We start from the raw sequence: 21,564 nt of genomic DNA, 5'->3' as shown, positions 1-21,564 counted from the left end.
TATAATATTTAACATACAAAATCAATTCAAAATTCTTAATTCGGCTTACAGCTGACCATCCACACATATAATTTATTAGTTAATAAATTGAAATCACTTAAAGTCCAGAGAACAAGCTGTAAAATGCTATGTATGATATTTAAATTGAGTGTCAGATTTAGGACACCATAGAGAATCTATGGGGAATTGTGAAGAGGAAGATGAGAAACACATGACCCAGCAAAACAGACGAGCTGAAGGCCACTATCAAACCAACCTGGGCTTCAGTAACGTCTCATCAGTGCTGCAAGCTGACTGCCTCCATGCCACACCAAATCAATGCAGTGATTTTTGGTACAGGAGACCCAACCGAGTATTGAGTGAATAAATGAATATACTTATATTCATAATGAATATAAATACATTTTTTCTGTTGTGTTTTTCTGTTTTCTGTTTGATCTTTTGAAATATTCCACTAATTTAAGTTGATAGATTTCTAATTTGTGTTAGCTATAAGCCATACTAACCAAAAACAAAAAAAGAGCTTGAAGAATGTTCCTTTACGTGTAATGAATAAAAAAAATAAATGTATGAGCAATTTTAAGATGTACTAGTAAACTTTTGCCATAGCATCATTGTGTTCATCAACAAATTGCAGTTAACTTATGTACATTTCAAGAACAGGGGTTCCTGGCTGCAAAAAGTATGACAATCCTTATTCTAATGATCATGTTTGTCTGACTGTGAGCTACTGTGACTGCTTCTGAGACAATCTAGATGAGTCTTTTGACTGCGGAAGCACAAGCTAACTTTTACCTGACCAACACTGGTAGCATTGTGTTATAGGGGGAGACCTAGCTAGGAACATTGGAGGTAAAAGAACAATCCGCAATAGATGTATTTTGACTAATGCTATAGTTGCTCTTTAGGTTAAATGGATTAAAGGTTAAAGGTTCTATAAAGCTTTTCAAGCCTCGCTCGAAGTAGCCAGACGTAACTTATTTGTGGGCAGAGCACTGACAGTAAAGTTGGTGGTATGTCTTCTTATGAAATATTGCTTTTTGAAAAGATCTTGCATTAAAGGTCACATCAGGCCAAAGGAATCTATGGTATGCTAAAATTCATTTCTTTTCGCTTTAGTGATATTGATCATTTTCTCAGAAAGACCTTTTCTCAGAAAACTGAAAAAGAACAACCCCTCAGAATAATGAGAACTGCAGAAAGTATCGTCAGCCAATGTTTTTAAACATGAACTTTTTTGCTAAACAGCAATGCTACAGCCATGTGACACTATGTAACAGTTATTTCAGTTATTTTCCTTTCAGTATAGTTGAACAAATGTGCAAGTGGTTTACAATGACCTTCAGTGTAGCCTATTTATAATTCATTGGAAACCACCATGCTATTGCACAGAGAAGAAGGCTGAGATCAGAAAACTGGGGTGCTTCGTGAGGCTCCAGAAAAGCTGAGGCTAGGCCAGAATTAGCTTAGTTTCACTCTTAAAGAACGCAGACTCTATCTTTGGCTCACATTCAGACTGAATTTAATTAATTGGCAAATGCAATTATGGCCCAGTTTATTTAGTTTGGAGAGGGATTATTATTCAGACTTGTTCAAGCATGAGCTTCAGAATAAGGAAAGCGCTATTACAGTCGGAGAACAGCTCCTCTGCCTGTGGCCTTTCGGTCTCGAGTTGCTTTCCATCTATTTATTAGCCAACCTCTCGCTGTAGCTTCTGTTAATAATGGGCACAAGCACCACTGCAACAAGAACCACTAACTGTTTTACCATAAATTAGCTTTTCAAATGAATTCCTATTTAAGTTGACCCACCAAAAACGAGCCACATTAAGCCGAGCTTGTTTTTTTCATTCAGTATTGCAGGTTCAAACAAGGCTGCTCAGTATTGGAGAACGTACACTAAATGTGAGCTATAATATTGTTGGGAGCAGCAGCAGTTGCCCTTTGTAAAAAAGGAAGCTTCATCCAACAGCAGACCCAAATGCTGAATTAATCTCCCCAAGATCATCTAAGGAAACTCTGCCATTCTCTTCACAATGTCTGTGAAGATACATCTTGTGTGCCGGCCTCTCATTATGGCGGGCCCCTCGCCTAGTCGGGTGCCAAAGCAGCACTAAATGAAACTCACTTGGCTCTTTTTAATGAAGAAATTCAATTCAGAGCTAAGGGGCTTCCGTTAAATGAAATCTCATGCAATTATTTGAGAGAGATAAAGTCGTTCTCACCTCCTGACACACTGAGAGACCTAGATTATGCAGATAGTGTGTTAAAGAGAGCATAAGGCAATCTAAAGATTGCACTCTAGTCTTTAACCCCTTTAATGCAGAGCAGATCTATTTTAACTGCTTTAAACTCCATGATTTTTATTACATCCTGGGATTATTATTCAGTAATTACATGCAAAACAATGCAAACTGGCTAAGTTATTCTTAAATTATAGAAGTGAGAGATGCAAGTCTGGAACCTCGGGTGGTTTAATGAGGTTAATAACGTAATTGCGTTTTACACATTTATTTTAATATGCGAAGAATACAGTCTAAGAAAGATGGAAATTTAAAGGCTTTTTGTTTGTCTTTTTGATAAAAAAAGGAAACCAATAAACTTCAGACTACTTTTATTATTATTCTGATGAAACAAAACAAAAATAAGCTCTTTGTGATCTGCATTGCATTCCACGTGTGTGCACAGGCTTGCACAGATGCATCACAGCGCATCCAACAATAAAGACAGCAAAGGACTTAAGCAGTTCAAAGCTCGTACAAAATTGTGTCCTGAAAATCGTGATCCACCAAACTTATAAATTGTTTATAAATAAGTGCACTAAACACACCCAAAACACTACTTGTCTCATCCTGAATCTTAGTATGAGATACACCAGCCAGCCATAACATTAACACCACTGACCGGTAAAGTAAAAAAACATTGATTATCTTTATTTACAGTGGCATTTGTCAAGACGTGGGGTATATTAGGCAGCAAATAAACAGTCAGTTATTGAAGTTGATGTGTTAGAACTTAGAAAAAATGGTTGGCAAGCACAAGGATCTGAGCCAATTTGACAAGGGTCAAATTGTGATGGCAATATATAAGAAATATATGAGATATAAGAAAGGTTAAAAATAAGAAAGGTTAACCTATGAACCAGCAACTGGGTCATGGGCATTCAAGACTTATTGATGCGATCATCGCCACACCTCACAACTTACAGGACTTAAATAATCTGTTGCTAACAGCTTTCTGCCAGGAACTACAGGACACCTTCAGGGTGGGCGTCTTCCACTCAGTGGGTCAGAAACATGAAGTGCACCTGTAGGAACATTCAAGAGTTCAAACCGTATTCGCCACCACACTGACACATGAACTTCACTGATTTGCCATCAGCATCACAACATGCACAATTATCTTATCATAGTTAGCAATTATTTTATTAGCCTGCTTCCTATGCTGCACACTGGGTGTGTCTGTTATTTATTTATGTGTTTATTTACTGATTTATTTATTCATTTATTTATTCATTTGTACCCACTAAGCTTCCCAGTTGTCTCTGTTTCATGTCGCCTCCGTCGGTGTCTCTAGGGTGTGACTGGAAAGCTACTCTCGTATGCTTGTTGAGGGCAAAAGGGGCAATTACAGTGCTTAGCCAAAAGGTGGAGCTATCTGTTTGCTTTTGCCCTTTAAAACCTGTGACTCATCAGAGATGGTGCCCCTCCTTCATTAGGACAGAGGGCAGCAGTGATGATGCTGTCACTTCTGTAGCTTTAATCAGAGTCATAGGAATTAGGCCAGATGTGAGGTTGAGACCCAGCAGTATAGAGTTAAAGGAATCATTTTTTGTTGGTTGGTTGGATGGTTGGTTTTTCAAACTAATCTTGACTAATTCAATGAAAAAATCAGGGCCTTTCTCTAAAAACACAGGAAAAAAAAGTTTTTATAAAACTCATTTATTATAGAAGCTATGGGAAAAATGCTTCAGAACCCCCTGATGTGTTCTGTTGTGTGTGTTTCTAACTACCGGGACATGGCTGTCCATTAGTCAGACAAAGATTAGACAGAGAAACACTGAAGATTGTTTTCACACCTGAGGATTTCACTAGTCAAATGCTGTATGTTTGTTTGAGTGTAAAAACTGTCAATTTTTGTGCATTGGTGTCAAGCGTCAACAACTTTTAGTTGTAATGTTAATGAAACCCCCTGTGGTGCTGTATAAAACTCTTTAAAAATTGTTCTATAAAGAACATTTTAAAAAGGCAAAAAATTTGTATGGTTCTGTAGAGCAATTTTACTAAATAAAGAACCCTTCTTAGGGTCTTAACCAACCCCTGGTCTTTAGTTATATATATGAGTTTTCTTTGATTGCCTTGTAAAGTAACCTTGTATGTGAACACTGCTACGGTATGTAACACTATCCACAGAGATCCTGTGCGAGGACCCCCGTTCATCCTCGTTTTAAAGTTGGCATCAAAACACTTCAAAACAGGTTGAACCGATTTGCAAAAATGGTACAAAAAACATTCAGGCCAAATGTGAAAAAGCCCTGAAGCTCAAGAGGATTTTACAGTGGAGGAGTTCTGGTTTTGTAGAATCGATGTGTTTTAAGTTAACTTTATTTGCTCACTTTCCGATGTTTCCTGGCCAGCTCTTTTCTTTTTTATTGTCTGTCCAACCATCCATCTCCTCCTCCTCTCTTATTCCTCCTTTCCTTATCTGTATCACCTCTTTGTGCTTTTTTTTTTTTTTTTTTTTTTTTTTTGTAACTCTTGTTATCTCCCTCGCTCTACCTCTCCCTCTCACGCTCGCGCTACCTCTCTTCTTCTTTAGTAGGAGGAATCTCCCCCCCCCCCCCCCCCCCACCCCCTGCAGAATCCAGTATAGGTTGTTTCTGGAACTCAGTGTGGGGTTAGACAGACGGCAGTTTGATAGATAATGCAGTCTATAACGTGGTCTATACACAGACAGTGAGTACTCCAGGCACATCATTCAGCACTGAGTCACTGCCAATAGCATGCACAATCAATCTAGCTCGAAAACAAGCAACCGCTTTTGCTTTTTTCACCCCACAACCACCTGTTTTACCAAGTCTTTCTGCTGCCTAGAAGATGCTCTTGAAGGTGAACATGTCCTAAATCAAGATTGCGCAGATCTATGGAGATCTATTGGCATGGGGACGTTGACAGAAGAAGAGTGCTGGATTGGAAATTGAGGGGAAAAAAAGGAAGAATCCAGTTCAGTTCAGTAACAAATCTAGCATGATCTATTATACTATTCCATTTATGATAGAAATAAAATGTCAAGCCACATAAGGTATATCACAACAACAGTAGCCATGTGTTATCTAATATTAACCATTAACATATGAGATTAAATATAATTGACCTTTTAAATAGAATTATTATTGTAAATGTTCAGAAAATGTTATAAATGAATAAATGATGGCTGGTTTTATGCATCATATATTCCTGCTGGGCAGCCTTGTCACCTCGCCTTAGAGCGCAGCCAACTGCACTGCTTTCCACAAAGCCAGTAAAGCCAAAAGACAAGACATGCTGAAGAAATCAGAAACCAGTGTGGAGCATTTGACATTATTGGACGACAAGAAAAAAAAAACACTACAGTAGGTGTTATTCATTTTAAAGACGCAACAGGATTGATAACCATTTGAAATATGTAAATATTGTGATCATTATCCGAGTTCCACTTGGTGTAATGAACAGAAAGTGACCATGCGTCTAGCCCATACTGCCTCCGACTCAGCATCAAGTCACGCACACTTCAGGCAGAAATATGAGCTTATTTCGGTCTCTTTCTTTTCTAATTAAACAGCCTCACAGCAGGTTCAAACTTATCTGTTTTTTTAGTGAGAGAATAGCAGCTTTACACTCTGTAGGAGCTGTCCTGCAACAGCTAAGCCAACAAGATCAATGCCTTTTATTAAATTATTGTATAAAATATAAATTATTTTGTGATACAAAATGTTTGATTGCCCAGAGCACAAGTGGATGTGTGGTCATAAGGGCTTTCAATTTGATAGACATAGCTCAGTGCAGCTGAAGCATATCAGTTCTGTCAGATGACAGAGAAAAAAAAAAAAACTACAGAAATGTGTCCTGTGAGCAGTAACATTCTTTTTAAGGGAGTAGAAAACTTGATAAAAAGTATAAAAATACTTTTTTGCACATACAGTATTCAAATGGTATATAATGCCATTCAGATAAACTGTAGTACTTATTAAAGGGGAATATATATATTCCCCTCTAACTTTGTTTGGCTTTGGGTTCCTCTCTGCAAGTTGATTCTACTATGCCACTTTGTTGTTTTAACTTGGTAATACAGAAGATTTATTAACATGAGTTTTGTTCACATGTTTCAGTTATTGGCTTTAACCTACTTATTGAAGTTAAAAGAAGTCAGTTAACTTAAAGTCAAGATTATATAAAAACATAAAGGGTCAGTTTCCTGGACAGGCATTAAGTCTTACACCCTGCATAAGGATCATCGTGATGCTCATTGCTATCTTACACCCCACCAACCGTCTATTTTTACGCAGGTGCTTGTAAATATATCTATGTCTGGGTGTGGTGATCTCAAAATGAGGTGTGTTCAGGTAAATTTCTGGCGTTTTGCTGTCTTGGCAACGGAAAACACAGGTGCACCACTGACTGAAGACAACCTAGGCAAACGTCAATAGTCAGACATTCATTGCTATCTTGGCAGTGAATTGTCAACACAGGCGTGTGCCCAACGCACGTGCACCCCAGCTTTGCGCCACTGAAATAGCAATCGACCAAAGTCAGACCAAAGTCATCTGGCTCTTACAGGGAATGGCAAGTAAAACGCTGGTTTATTGCATGTTATGCCACTTCATAAACCATACTTAAAAAAAAAAAAAAAAAAAAAAGTTATGAGGCTGACAACTATTGTTAAAATTACAAAAATAATATTTATTATATATCATCATAACTTTTTAATCAAACATATTTACAGTGTAGGCCCAGTGGTTGGACTTACAATTCAGTGATCAGGTTTAGCACAGCAATTGCAAAAAAAAAAAAAAAACTTCAAACCTTACTTTCTTAAGTGTTTTAAAAATTCTGTGTGCCACAAGAACTGGCAACATTATTAAACCACTGAACACAAAGGCTGAAATTAAATGTGGCAGGTCTTTGTGGCGAAGCAGGTCAGAGATGTATTAAATGGAAAACTTTTTTAAGTGGCAGTGGGATCAGAATTACCCCCATTAACTACTTCATATTGTTTGCTCGGTGGCATTCCTTTTTGTGTGGAGTGCCGCCGTTTGCTGCTTTTAAAATGTTCAGAATCGCTACTGGCTGAACTTGTTTGCTAAAATCAATTTTCTGATTTTAACTTTGAGTTGTCAAAGCAACAAGTATCCATCAATCCATCCCCCATCCATTAATCCATCCATCTGTTTGTCTCTGGCTCTTGCTCACTCTTTCTCTCTCTCTCTCTCTCTCTCTCTCTCTCTCTCTCTCTCTCTCTCTCTCTTTGGTTATGTTTCTCTCTCTCTCTACCTTCCTCGCTCACCCGCTTCATGTGAGTTTTTCTGTGCTCTGTGTGCAGTTTGAGCCATGGCTCCTTTGAGCTTTGCACTACAGAGCGAGATCAATTATTCATCAGCATACATAATTCACACTACATCCCTGCTCAACACAGGGAGGCCAGCTATCTTGTTTTCAATCTCTCTCTCTCTCTCTCTCTCTCTCTCTCTCTCTCTCTTCTAAACCTTCTTTCCAAGCCTCTCTCAAAAACTCCTCGCCGCTCTCTCCCTTCGCCTCCTTCTTCCATGATCCCCCCGTCTCTCTTCTAAATCTCATCCATCTCTCTTACACCCCACTGCCTCTCATAAAATATCTCTGTCCCTCCTTCACAATCTCTTGACTCTCTTCTGCATCTCTCCTTCAGCATCTGCTCTCTCTCTCTCTCTCTCTCTCTTTCTCTCTCTCTCTGTTCCTATCTCGTTCTTTCTCTCCCTCTTTCTCTTCTAATCTCTCTCTCTACCTTATTACCTTATTAATTGAATCTCAAATGTTCCCTCTTTCTCAATGGTTCTTACTCATGCTCTCACACCCATGTATCTTCCATGTATACTCATTCTCATCTCCATTTCTCTCCCTTTCAATTTTCCCCTCTCATATGCTCATAAATGTACACTTTATCTTCCCAGATTCATTTCTGACTGTGATCGTGTAGAAGTACGTGTGCCCTCTGGGCTTTGTATGTGCTCCTTCTGCCTGGCTGGGTGTTGCTTTGACGGTTGTTGCACCGCAGTGGTCTGGCAAGAACCTCCACACTCCCACCTCCAGCAGCATCTCATGATTCAGTCTCTGCTGTCACACCACACTTCACAACCATCTGTGTGTGCGTGGATGGGATCACATAGTAGAACAGCCTTGAAGTCAAGTCTTCAGCAAGCTGCATACAGCCTGCCACCAACACAAGTACAAAATCCACACAGTGCATGTTCTTCTTCCTGGGTATTCCTGCTTGTGGTCAAAAGATACAAAGTGATTTCACCCTTCGTCAAAGAATTCTCTATAAAAAGCAGTTCTATGTATCTAAAGAGGCCATATCACGAGATACCATATTTTTTTTACTATAAACAAGGTATTCGATTTGAAGATATGGGCACTAAGATGATCATGAACATGTTGACACATGTCTGCCCATTCTGCCTACAGCGGTTTAGGTACATGAAGGGGTCCGCCAGTTAGAACACATATCATTTGCGTATATTAATTCTAAAGACGCAGTAACAATAATAAAAAAAGAGGGAATGTGAAAATGCCGGATATGGCCTCTTTAAACCCATCATGTAAATGTAAAAAGATCATATTCAGATATCCATGTCATGATGAACAGATGCATTTCATGTACTCTTTTAACATTTCTCCATGCCATGTTCCAGCAGGTTAAAGACGATTGCATCCCAGCTCTACATGCTCTCTCATAGTCCATGCGTTTGTTCTCTCCCGAACCTTTTTACATGCTGCCTTCAAGTCGTGTCGGAAAACGTATTTACAAGATGAGCAGACATGAATGGCTCCACAATATCATATTTACTTTTTCAAGTGTGGATCCTGTCTATAAGAAAAACAAAATAAAAAAAAATAAAAAATACATGGTTGCCACTGATAATTGTGTTGTAATCTGGTTGAGTTTCAATTATGCAGCAGTAATACACAAGCACTGCAGGCTAAAGTATATTTTTTTAATGGCTTACTCTTACCCACACGTAAAAAAGAATGTATAGAAATGAGAACATGCTTGTAATGAGTTTTACTTAATTAACACATTGCTCGTCCAGTGTGCAACTTCTGATCTTTTGCAGTTATTCCCTTAAAAACTTTTTTAAAAACAGAAAATCATCAAAAGTAAGAAGTAGGAACTTCCAAGGAGGACTTGAAGGCAGCATCTGTTTCACTCCATTGCCCCCTCACCAGCCTTTTCAGCAAGGAGGTGGCTCTTTCTAAAGAAGGTGAAGCTTGCAGTGTGGTTAGTGGTGAGCTCCTGTTGGCTCTTGAGGAACCTTTGGCCCCACCTTCTGCCATCCTCTCTCACCCACGGCTGGTGGATTTGTTGGTGTTTGCAGTGCATGGGCTGTGGGAGGAGTGGTCTCCGTGGAGCCTGTGTTCGGTCACGTGTGGGCGTGGCTCACGGACGCGGAGTAGAAGCTGTGTGGCCCATCAGCATGGAGGCAAGGGCTGCGGAGGGCCCGAGATGCAGACCAAACTCTGCAATATAGCTGTGTGCCCTGGTTAGTACCATTCTCCATTTCTCCATTACTCTAAGAGCAGAGGTGTCAGACTTCAGACCCCGAAGGCCAGAACACTGTAGAGTTTAGTATTCTACCTCACGCAACACACCTAATTGAACTCAGAAGCTAATTACAAAGTCTTTCATGAGGTGAATCGGTGAGCGTTAGAAAAGAGAAGATACTAATCTGTAACTTTTGAGAGGCTGTGGACCACCTGCCCCCTGAGTTTGACGCCCCTGCTCTGAGGCCAGTGACATAACCCACAGAAGTATGCAAACGCAACTGCTTTGAGCTGTACAGCCTAATCGTGCACATTGCAAGGAGTGATTTCATAACAGTGCCAGCTATTGCAAAGCAAATCCAACCTACATTCTGGGGTTTGCAGCACGAGGACGCTATATATTGCACACAGCCATAACTCACACGCAATTTGCGCAAGAGTTACTGAATACTGTGGTGTCTTTGACTCCAAAAAAATAATGATATGGCAAGTGGAAACATCTTAGTTTAATAATGTATCTACATCTCTCTATATTTACATATATTTTATCTTTTATCAGAAACTTTTGCTTGTTTTAAAAAATAAAACCAATAAATTTAGATGATTGTATTGTAATATTACATTTAGATATGCAAATTTGTTAGATTTTTATCAACATACTTGATTTAACAATCATACCATGAAAATCTTATTTATTAACTAGATTTAATATCATAAGTACAATTAAATAGCCACACATAGGAACTGCCTATACAACAAACACAGCTACACACACTTCTGTGTGTGAACATGTTGTCCTTTGTTGTTGTGACTATTGAAATAACAGCAGATCTGATTGGCAGGTCCTCTAATTTGTATCTCTTGACTGACTACTGAGGTTTTTTAACAGCCACAGTGACGCCTGATGAGCTCGTACAACAGGACCTTGAGCTGGCAATGTGCTCGCTATGTGTTATTATGGTATGTACGTTTGAGTACTTGCGTGGGCTGTGCTTCTGACCTAAATCTCTCTCTTCCTGCTCTGTCTCTGCCTCTCTCACTTCATTCTCACAGCCTTTGTGCTTTGTCATTATCCCTGTGTTTTATTCATGGTCAGCTTCTCTCTCTGGTAGGCCACTCTTATTCTCTTTTAGAAAAGTCTGCTGTTTTCTGTTCACACGCTTCTGTCTCGCGACACGTCGGTGACCTTTCCACAGTCTCTTCCTGTTAATCTGTCCTGTCATCTTTCCTCTACCCATCTTGCCCCTCCCCCCCCTCTCTCTCTCTCTCTCTCTTTCTGTCTCTCTGTTGTATTTCTCTCTTCCTAGCCTCACATTCAGTTTTTCTCTTTATTTCACTCATTCTGCCAGTCACCGCTTAAGCATGTCCCGCCCAGCTCCCTGCCGTCGCTCAGACAAACGGAAGTGAGCCGGGCTAACCTTATTTAAACAAACCCACAGATGTGTGTGCACCTGCTCAGGTTTTGTTGACTTTCCTGTATAGCGCCGCCATCGGCTTACTGAGCAGGATGCGGATCTCAGATTAGTTATTACCTCGCCAAGATGAGCAATAAATCATTTGACTGTTACATTTCAATTTGGTTTCAATTTAACCCAGTCCCCCCTCTCGCTGAAAACCTCTATTAAGCTGCCAACTCAAGGGTTAGGGGTGACGGCCTATCACTATGATTGCCTTTGATTTGAGGAGGCACAAATGAACAGTCCGGCCAATCTGCGTGAGTGCCGTTTGACAGACAGTGATTACAGCCTGCCAGCGAGCAGATCTTTTACCTCGTCTCCCCAGAGTTTCTCCACAGTAACACCGTCGCACCTTCCTCATATTCAAATCCCATCCCGCCGTCAGCCTGCGCCGGCCACTGCTGACATGCAATTCGCTCACGGCAATTAAAGCGAGGCAGGGTTAGGTCACACTAATAGACACTTCTGCTACTCACTGAAGCATGGTGAGCCATGAGAATCTCTTTAGACATGTTGAATTACACCGGTATCATTGTTATTTTAACCTCACAGTGCAACAGTCCTGCCTTCTATATTTCGTACGGCCCATTTGGATTGTAGTTTGGTCCTCAGTGTCCCAAATTTAAATTGAAGTAGCTGCGTTTGTATGCGTGTGTATCAAGTCATTCTCTGAAAGGGGGCCTGATCAGCATACACTCAATGAGAACTTTATATACCTTCTCATTCATGCAATTATCTAATCAGGCAATCATGCAGAAGCAGTGCAATGCATAAAATCAGGCAGATACAGGTCAGCAGCTTTAGTTAATGTTCTCATCAATCATCATCGCAGTGATTTTGAGCGTAGTATGATTTTTGATCTCCTGGGATTTTCATGCACAACAGTGTCTGAAGTTTAGTTAGAATAGTGCGATAAGGTAAAAAACATCCGGTGAGTGGCAGTACTGCGGATGTTAAGACCTTGTTGGCATTAACACTGGTTCGAGCTGACAAAAAGGCTATGCTTCCTTAAATTACCAGTCTGTACAGTCTGTTGTGGTGAGCAGAAAAGAGTCTCTGAATCCTGACCATTCTAATGACTACTTCTAGCACGATGATGCACCAAATCACAAAGCAAAGGTCATATCAAACATGGTTTTAATGAGCATGACAATTTAGCTCTATGTTCTTCAGTGGCCTTCCCAGTCCCTGGACCCAGTAGAACACATTTGAGATGTGGAGCAACAGGAGAATCGCACCATAGAAGTGTTTCTGAAACGTCAACAGGAATTTTGTGGCTCAATCACGTCAACCTGCACAAGAAAACTAAAGGAATGATTTCAAGAGGTTGTGGAATTTGTGCCACCAAGATTTTAGACTGTTTTGAGAACAAAGGGAGGCTCTACCCAGTATTAGCATAATGTACCTAATAAACTGCTTGGTCTGTGTGTTGACTGGCTGATAATATTGCCTGGTGTTGTGATTACATAGATTTCTTACAGCAGTAAAGACAGGAAGTGTAAAGTGTGTCTAGACCATTTTTTTTTTGGAATGTGGATTATGACTCATTAACAGGAAAAGGCACAACTGCAAGGAATTCTGGGACACTATGCCCCCTGCACTACAATATTTCTGTTATTCAAAGAGTTTCTGCTGTTTAAGATCATTGCAAACTGACATACACTGTATGGACAAAAGTATTCAGACACACCTCAACTTCCCTCCTAGATATTCCACCATCAGCTGTCAGTGGCATTATTAAAAAGTGGAAGCATTTAGGAACCGCAGCAACTCAGCCACGAACTGACAGACCATGTAAAGTTACAGAGTGTGTTGCCAAATGCTGAGGTGCACAGTGCATAAAATTCGCCAACGCTCTGCTGACTCCAAACCTGCTGTTAGACCTGCGAAGGGCAGGGAAGGCATCTACATCCTAACACCTTTGGATTTAGAATGGGAAAAAATGGTGTAATGAATGGGTGTCCTAATACTTTTGTCTATGTAGTGTATTAGATCAAGTTCCACGATCCATAGGAATGTCATATAAACATTATTATAGTTTGAATCATGTCAGTATGTACAGTCAGTATAACTCAAAATTAAGTAGGCTTTAAAGAGTCCGTATCTTGTGGGTACCAATCAGAGTGATCTTTGTCTTCAGTAAAAAAAAAAATATAAAAAAAAAGAAAGTTCCTTGATTTTTTCTTTTTTTTATGCTGGGAAGTTTTTTAGGGCAGTTTCAGACTTCAGAAAGAAGCCAAGTCTGAAGCCCTAAAGAAAAGAGACTTCAGGACAGATTTTTGTGACAGCTTGTCTTCACTGAATTTTTCTCTGTTTTCCCTGCTGGCAATTAGTCAAAGGTTAGCCGATGCTTTCATAGTTTAAGGGGCAGCGTTTTGTTAGAAGGAGGGGTGACTATAAACCGCAGGAGGGCTGCAGGGTTCTGAATTAGACTGATTTGAACAGAATGAAAATCAGCTTAGTTAGCCTGGCATGTCCGCACATAACTGGTCTGCTTTGGATATGTTTTTTTTTGTTGTTGTTTGTTTGTTTGTTTGTTTGTTTGTTTTTAATAGGAAAAGAAGAAAAATCAATGATTAATTGGCGTTATAAAGAAAGGCATGGATCAATAAGACATTTGAAATGGTAATATTACAAATTTAACAAACCCATACACTCTGTGCACTCGGGTGGCCTTGATCAGTTGGTATGTGAAGAGGAAAGTGCAGCTTTGGCCAGGGGTCTGTGAGGAAATGTGCTTTCTCCTCATTTCTGAGCATTGGACACCCCTGGATATTGAGGTTCAAAGGCATGGGGCCTTTGAAATGGTGAAGACCAGCACAACCCTGGTGGTATATGGAGATGGATAGTGGACTTCAATAGCTTATAGATGCACTCTCTCTTGCTCTCACTCGCTCTTTTGCTCTCTCTCTCTCTCTCTCTCTCACTCGCTCTTTCAAACCTACACCCTGTATATGTTTTCGATGGGCAGCTGTGTCCTCATCTGGCCAGCAAAGGCCTTTTTCATTTGTAATTGAAAATGTTGTAAATAGATAATAATTTGACAGAGTTTTATTAATTGTTTCATGCTTGGAATGGTGTTCATGGTTATGCATATATGCAATCCTTGAACTAAGCACTAATAAACTAATAAACTAATAGCACTAAACTGAGCTTTCACTGCTAATTTAGTGTTTGGAGCTACCAAATATTCAATAATCCATTTCCACAGCACCCTGAGTTACCACCATTCCTGCCGTTTGATCTGGAAGACACATGAATATGAATATGAGTCACAGATCGGTCAGATTTCTGTCATTACTGACATCAAAAAAACAATGACAAACACTCCAAACAAGGCTCTAAACGATCCAGGTGGAATGGTCACTAGGGGGCCACTATACTTTTGGCCTCAGATGTTCAACAGGGATCTGATAACTGTTGCATGCTAAACTGACCGCTTCTACTGGGATTTCGTCAGTTGCATTCTAATTGTCTATCTGCTTGTTCCCGTGTGCCTGCTCTTACACATCATACAAAAGGCAGAGGTCTGTTATTAGTAATTTGGCATGGGAGGCAGTTGTGGTGGACTTTTTCAGTAGGCGGTTCTTCAGCACGCCAGACTCTGACAATTCACTATATGCTGGATGCGGTGTATAAACTGAGGAATGATGCACTTACCTGCGAGTCTACCTCAAGGTCAGACAGCCTGCAGTTAAATAAGTGTGTACGCTGTACCACTGTGCCACAGAAGGGCTTCTCATCTGATTCCAAATTATGTTTTCTCTTCTGATTTGTCCTCATTTGTTTGGTTAGTGTGGTGTATCATGTAACTATATGGACATTATAACAGAAATTAATGCTAATTAAATACAGTATGTGTGACTCTTAAAAAAAGAGCGCCATACACCATCATGAGGACATGAGGAGAAATTTCACTATAATCACCCTCGATATTCTATAATCACCCTGTACGCAAATATACTGTATATGAAAGCACACTGACAGGATGTCACAAACTGTTGGCTTGCTGCCAATGCATCCCTCTCTCTTACTCTCTGTTTCTATCTCTTTTTCTTTTCTTACTCTCTCTAAGTCTCTTTCCCCTACTTTCCTATCTCAGTCTCTCTCACTCTCTCTCTCATTCTCTCTCTCTCTCTCTGGTGGCTTCAGGCGCTCAGCTGTGTGTGCTTTGCTTCAGTTGAAGAGGCGACGCAGGGCTCTTTTCCACAGCTGCCGTCTCTCCTGGCAACCGAGATGTGCAGATGTCCTTTTTCGTTGGTGCTTGTTTCAGTGAGTGATGATGAGAGCGGCACTCTGAGCTCTGATGAAGGTGCAGACGGACAGGCCACATTTCTCAGTACTGATTGAGTTTATGGGCCTGGGAAGATTGTTGTTATTTATCACACTCTCTGCCCCGTGATGGGCCTGCTTAACCCCAGCCGTAGATGACTGCTGCATATGCAATAAGCCCTAACCACGTGCTTTACCTATCACATAGGTCAACCTGTCAGAGTCTACACGGCTGATCCACACGAGATAGATCGAGTGAATCACGTTGGGCCTTTAGTGTGCTGAAATGTAGGAGTTGCGTGGATTAAGCATTAGGAATGATTAATATCATAAATATCATGTGCCTTGAGTGAATTTCATTATAAGCTATGCTAGGTTTAAACATAGTATACATGAGTAACTGCTCACACTACTGCAATCAGCTCAAACATACCATATGAGCAATGGTAGTGGGCAATTTGCATGGAAGGTGTAATTTTTAAGTCAAAGGACATGACGCATTTTCTGTAGGGAGATAGATTGTGTAAACATTGTTAGAGCCCTAAGGCTGTCATTATTTCAACTTCACACTCTAGGATTTTAAATAATATAAAATTATCTGCCGGATGTAGTTCAAGTATGCTTTCTGATTGCAGAGGGGATTTGCTTCAGTAAGTACAGGTGCTGCTTCATTGAGTCCAGTGGTGAAGCAAATTCCACAGAGGAACGCAGCATTATCTGCTGAATCTGCACAGGATTCATGCAAGCCTAGCATTAAGTGTGATGCCTGAATGCCCAGTGACTTCACTATATGCCCGAACATTTGTAGCCATCCGCTTATCCAGTGTTTCTTCGGAAATCAAGGGTATTAATAGGTGGCTTGTCTCCCATTTACTGCAGTAACAGCTGCTGCTCTTCTGGGAAGGCTTCTCGCTGAATGTTAAACATTGCTGTGAGGATCTGATTGAGTTCAGCCATGAGATCATGAATGAGGTCAGGTACTGATGTTGGAGGATTAGTCCAAATCTTAGATTATTAAAGTATTGGATGGAGCACAGTTCTGCTCCTCCTCAGGCCAACTGCAGAGTAACTGCAGAGCTCCATATCTGTTGTTAGAGCTGCAAAGGGCAGGGGATGCAACTCTATATTAATGCCTATGGGTTTATAATTGCATGTCATAAAAGCTCCTGTAGGTATAAAGTGTCCTAATACTTTTGTCCATATAAGGTATTAGATCAAATAAGATCAAATTAAAGTTCTGGGGGGGGGGGGGGATTTATGCCATTCTTTAGGCAATGTGATTCTTAGCATTGGACATGGTGACCTTAGGCTTGTGTGTGGCTGCTCTAGAGGGTCCTTATTGCTTATTCCTTATTGGCTATGCTTTCCTAAGGAGATTATACAAGCTGTGTTTGTTCATGTGGACGCAGCAATGGGTGCACTTTAAAGTAGCTGAAGTCAGTAATTCTACGAGATGTCTGTTGATGTAGATCAGCATTACTGCTTCATATTACAGTGTTTCTAAGATAAAATGGATAGAAGCAGATGTACTCTCACTTGCATGCATGCTGTTTGTTACATCCAATCAATGTATGCTGTTTGACATCGATTTACAGTTCCTTTCAGTAGACAGCTGTGGAGTGAAGACTGTACTGCACTGTAAACTGAGGCAATAAGAAATATCTCACAAATTCTCACTCGGTCTCACTCACAAGCGGTTTAAAAGCTTGAGAACATAAACTGGATCTAGGCTGGGTAGATTTTTCAGCCGTTCATTATATCGCTGTGCCCTGTTATGCAAATAAGCCAGGTTGGTTTCATGGAAGAAGAAAAGAAGTGCTTTTTAACCACACACATCATTTATTTTTCCAGACAATTCAGTGAGAACTCATAATATCTTCCTGTTATCAAAGTCAGACGAAGGCTCTCATTAATTTCTGTGCTGATGTTATCAACGTTCTATTTTCTGTTTAATTGCCCTCAGATAGAAATCTGTTTTAACAATGTGTTTTTTTTTACAGTGTTATTCTTTGAAAATCCACTTTTATTTCATACATTTCTCCCATGATAACAGATGGCGATGATATTAAGACCACCTTTCTTCTGGATGCTATTAGCGCATGTCTCTCTTCCACTGCTTCTGCTGTTCATACTAATAAACTAATTGATCGTGACAGGCTTTTCTTCAAAGAAATTTTTAAACTTTGAGCACCATTGACCAAATCATTTTATGCTAGTCTCAATGTTTATTTAAAATTCTCAGTAACACAGTTGAGGGTTATTTCTCTATTTATTTATTTATTTTTCACTGCGACATCGAATGCATTCCTATACATGAAATGCATTCATGTACAAGACTATATTGTTTGTGTGGAGAATGAACTGAACTTCAGTGTACAGTACATTGTATACAGACACAGTCTGGTTCTGTCTGTATCAGTGTCTACCTATTCATTTTGTCTCTATACCTGTGCCCTATACATCCTTCTGTCTCTTCCTGTGCCATTTAATACGCTTATTTTACTCTCTATTCTCCCTCTGTCTGTCTCTCTCTCTCTCTCTCTCTCTCTCTCTCTCTCTCTCTCTCTCTCTCTCTCTCTCTCTCTACTTGTGTAGTGGAGGGTCAATGGTTGGACTGGTCTCCATGGTCTAGGTGTTCTGTATCTTGTGGTGTGGGATCTCAGCAGAGGCAGCGTCGCTGCAGCGTTTCTGTGCACGGCTGGGCCGAGTGCAAGGGTCCGCATGCAGAAACACGGGACTGCACTAACCCATCCTGTGGAGGTATAACCCAGACATGGAAAATGTAGTTTAGAATACTGAAGATTAACTCCTTGTAGATCTATGTAAATGTCTACAGATATTTACATTGTTAACAAAGTATTTGGTGAAACTAGTTCTCAACAGGGTTAGGATTTAGACCAGGGCGTGGTTTAGAACCAGGATAAGGACTAATTTTGAGTTGAGGTGGAAGTTATAGTGATGTTTAAGGTTGGCGGAAACTAAAGTGAACGTAATAGACATTAAGTTGAAAATGGATTACTGCCGTAGTGCATACACATACTGACTGTGCAATGTAGCTTTGAAGTATGTTCATACACACATGCAGACATCTGCACATATGTATAGGAAACGTGTGTTGCTACCTATTTACCTGTGCCTATTATCAATAACCAAACCTGGGACATTACTGGTAAATGTGTTATTCGTGCACATGTAGCAGTAGCACCTAAACAGTATTTTACCATGATTCTTCCCATTACATTCTACATACTGTTAACCCTACAAGACGTCCTTGGCACAAACTGTGCATTTATTATCAAAACAAGAAATATTAAAGTTACAAATGTCACTTGAGCCATTTTCATTTTAAACTAAGGTCACATTTGTAGTGTAAGTCTAATTAGCACTGCTTGATAAAAGGCCAATATTTCTAATTGGAATGATGTAATATCTAATGGCTGTAAAGTCTTCACTATTATGGTAGGTCTGATTTTCCTAATATCACCTCACATTTACTCTTACAGCATTTGACTGCATTTCATTATTACTCTGACGAAAGGGTGTGACTTACCTTCTGAATGTGTACACATGTCCGTCCTACCACAGTGCAACCTACAATAAAGACAGCATATAGTTTACAAACAATAAAGATACCCTGTTTTATACAATGATAGAAAACATAAGCTGTATCCCAGTTCAGGGGCTGCATCCTTTGAAGGCTGCAGTATATGAAGGAGTAGCCTTTAAAGGCCACGTAGGCCACGAAGGCCATATTGAAATGAGAAACTCTAACGTTAACATGCTCACACTAGCTACTCTGGGGTCAGATTTAAATTTTAATAAAGAGTTTAAGGACACAAAGATAAACTTGTGTTAACCTGTTTGCTCTCATGCTCTCTGGTTCACTTAGATGGGGGAAACTGGGGGGCGTGGAATCCCTGGAGCCTGTGCTCTAAAACATGTGACTCGGGTTGGCAGCGCCGCTTCCGAATGTGTGAAAGCACAGGGACCCAGGATTACCCCTGCGATGGGGATGGGGAGGAGGTCCGTGCCTGCAATGACAAGAAGTGCCCAGGTAGGTTTGAGCATGTGTACATGTGGATGTGTGTGCTGTGCTTTTTTTTTTTTTCTCGTAACTAGTAGCTAGTTACATACATTGTGATTCACAGGGTTCGTTCCAAGAAGACTACAGATTAACCCACATATACCTGCGAAAATGTCAAGGATATTAATCCTGTTACTATGTCCTTATTTATGTAATTGCATAATTACATTTTAATATATATAAAATATTGTGCAGTATAGTAATAACTCTCCACTTCTAAGGTGTAAGGCTCAGGAACGTGTTGCTTAGACGCTCTCTCCATGGATGGTGGCCATCTCTTTTTGCTTTTACAAAAGCTGCTTTTATTATGTCTTTCTTTTGTCGCTCCTGTCTCTTCTCTCTGCTGTCTCTGGGCATCTGTCTTTTTTCTGCCATCTTTCTGTCTACCCCAGGCATCTCTTTTTTGCTGTTTTTCTCTCTCTGTTTCCCCGTTTCGCTCTGTGGGCCTCCTTTCTTTCTTTTGCCTGTCTGTCTATGTACCTGTAGGCCTCTCTCTCGTGCGCTCTCGCTCTCTCTCTTCCCGTTTGACAGTCACTCTCCTTTTTTCCCTTCTTCCTCTTTCCCTCTCTCTTTCAGCAAAGACAGATCCTCCTTGGCTCAGGCGAATTGTTCAAAGTGCCGCTGCGCGCGATTTGTCAGCATGTCAGGGAGTGCAGCAAACAGCAGATTTTAATAAGCGCGTCTTTGACTGTAGCTTTGGGAGGCTATAGATTAAATAAATGTCAGACATTGCCGCGGAGCTTATATCAGGCGCAAGGCTTTGATAGCACTGCGGTGAGATCCTGAAGACAAAGATCTGCCCAATAACTTTGTTGGGAAGCATATATTTAGATGAAAAAAGAAGAGGTTCCTGTGGATGTCTTTCTCCTTTCTCATCCCTGCCCTTTCTCTATGCAGATTGGAGTCAAACAGGGGGGAAATGCAGTGTGATAGAGTGACTGTGGGCATTTGCAGCATGTTTTGAGTGGAAGAAATACAGTGGAGAATGCACCTTGCTCTTATATATGCAATATTAGCTGTATTTGCATGCATTATTATTATTATTTATTTTTTTTAATGGACCAACACAAATAGACACACACCCCTGCGCTCTTACACTGGTGTGCATTCCTGTGCAGCACCTCATGAAATCTGCAGAGACGAGTACCAGGTCTCCATGACATGGAAGAGAGCTTCAGCTGGAGAGACTGTCTACAACAAGTGTCCATCAAACGCCACTGGTGAGCCACCCACCCGCACACACTAAGCACCTCTCCATTACCTACCAGTGCACTCGTTCTCTCTAATTCTCTCTTTGTCTGAGTGATAATCAGACTACTCCCTGTTACAGTATCCTCATTAGACAGTAAAGAAAGTCGTGTGGATTAAAGTCTTACAAATGATTTTATCAAAGTTAATTAAGCAATATGCCATGTAGTGGTGCACTTTGATTTGACATTGTGCTTAGATAGGCTCCCGGGTACGCGTCTCGCATCGTAAGAGGCTGTGAAAGTAAACCATCAGTGCCTGAGCAGATGCAATTCGTTTCATATAAGGACGCCTATATATTATTCAATACCCATGGTGTGACCAGTGTGTTTGAAAACAGCACAAAAGAAAAAGTCCACAAGAAGAACTCAAAGGATAAATGATCTAACGACAGGAACCGACCGCTACTAAAAGTAAAACAGAACTGATGTGCTAGTTCCAACTCATGAAATATGGCTTTATTAAAAGATTTTATGATCAGTAAAACCAGACCATAAAATGCTATCAGAGATGCAATTAGTCATTTCCAAAAACTCACCACAGGCAACAAGCTCATGACTGCAGTCAAAATAGGTTGATTTCTCTGCACTTAATGAACATTCATTTCGGAGCCCATTGAAGAGCGCGGCGTGACTGGAAGCTCAATGCAGTGTTGTTTAGCGGCCCACTGCATGATGACTATGAAGTAAGCCTCTGGAAGAACTGTGCACAATGGCTGTGTTTATGACTAT

The 21,564-nt window shown here is 40.4% G+C and overlaps 1 protein-coding gene across 11 annotated transcripts in view; it reads left to right on the top strand.

Annotated features, from left to right (window-relative positions):
- Nucleotides 1-21,564, top strand: part of adgrb2 (adhesion G protein-coupled receptor B2) — a 362,907-nt gene that overhangs the window by 181,724 nt on the left and 159,619 nt on the right. For 9 of the 11 annotated variants that reach the window (XM_072675949.1, XM_072675946.1, XM_072675954.1 and 6 more), the window contains exons 5-8: nucleotides 9,607-9,771; nucleotides 18,097-18,261; nucleotides 19,391-19,555; nucleotides 20,704-20,805. In XM_072675949.1, coding sequence (XP_072532050.1) covers nucleotides 9,607-9,771; nucleotides 18,097-18,261; nucleotides 19,391-19,555; nucleotides 20,704-20,805 — 597 coding nt within the window. The remainder of the gene's footprint in view (nucleotides 1-9,606; nucleotides 9,772-18,096; nucleotides 18,262-19,390; nucleotides 19,556-20,703; nucleotides 20,806-21,564) is intronic. The other 2 variants (XM_072675953.1, XM_072675952.1) reach the window with 1 other exon arrangement.

The sequence above is a fragment of the Salminus brasiliensis genome, chromosome 3 (assembly GCF_030463535.1).
Source record: "Salminus brasiliensis chromosome 3, fSalBra1.hap2, whole genome shotgun sequence".
NCBI lineage: Eukaryota > Metazoa > Chordata > Actinopteri > Characiformes > Bryconidae > Salminus > Salminus brasiliensis.
The sequence above is the reverse complement of the archived record's forward strand: the minus strand, read 5'-3'. Positions and strand labels throughout refer to the sequence as shown.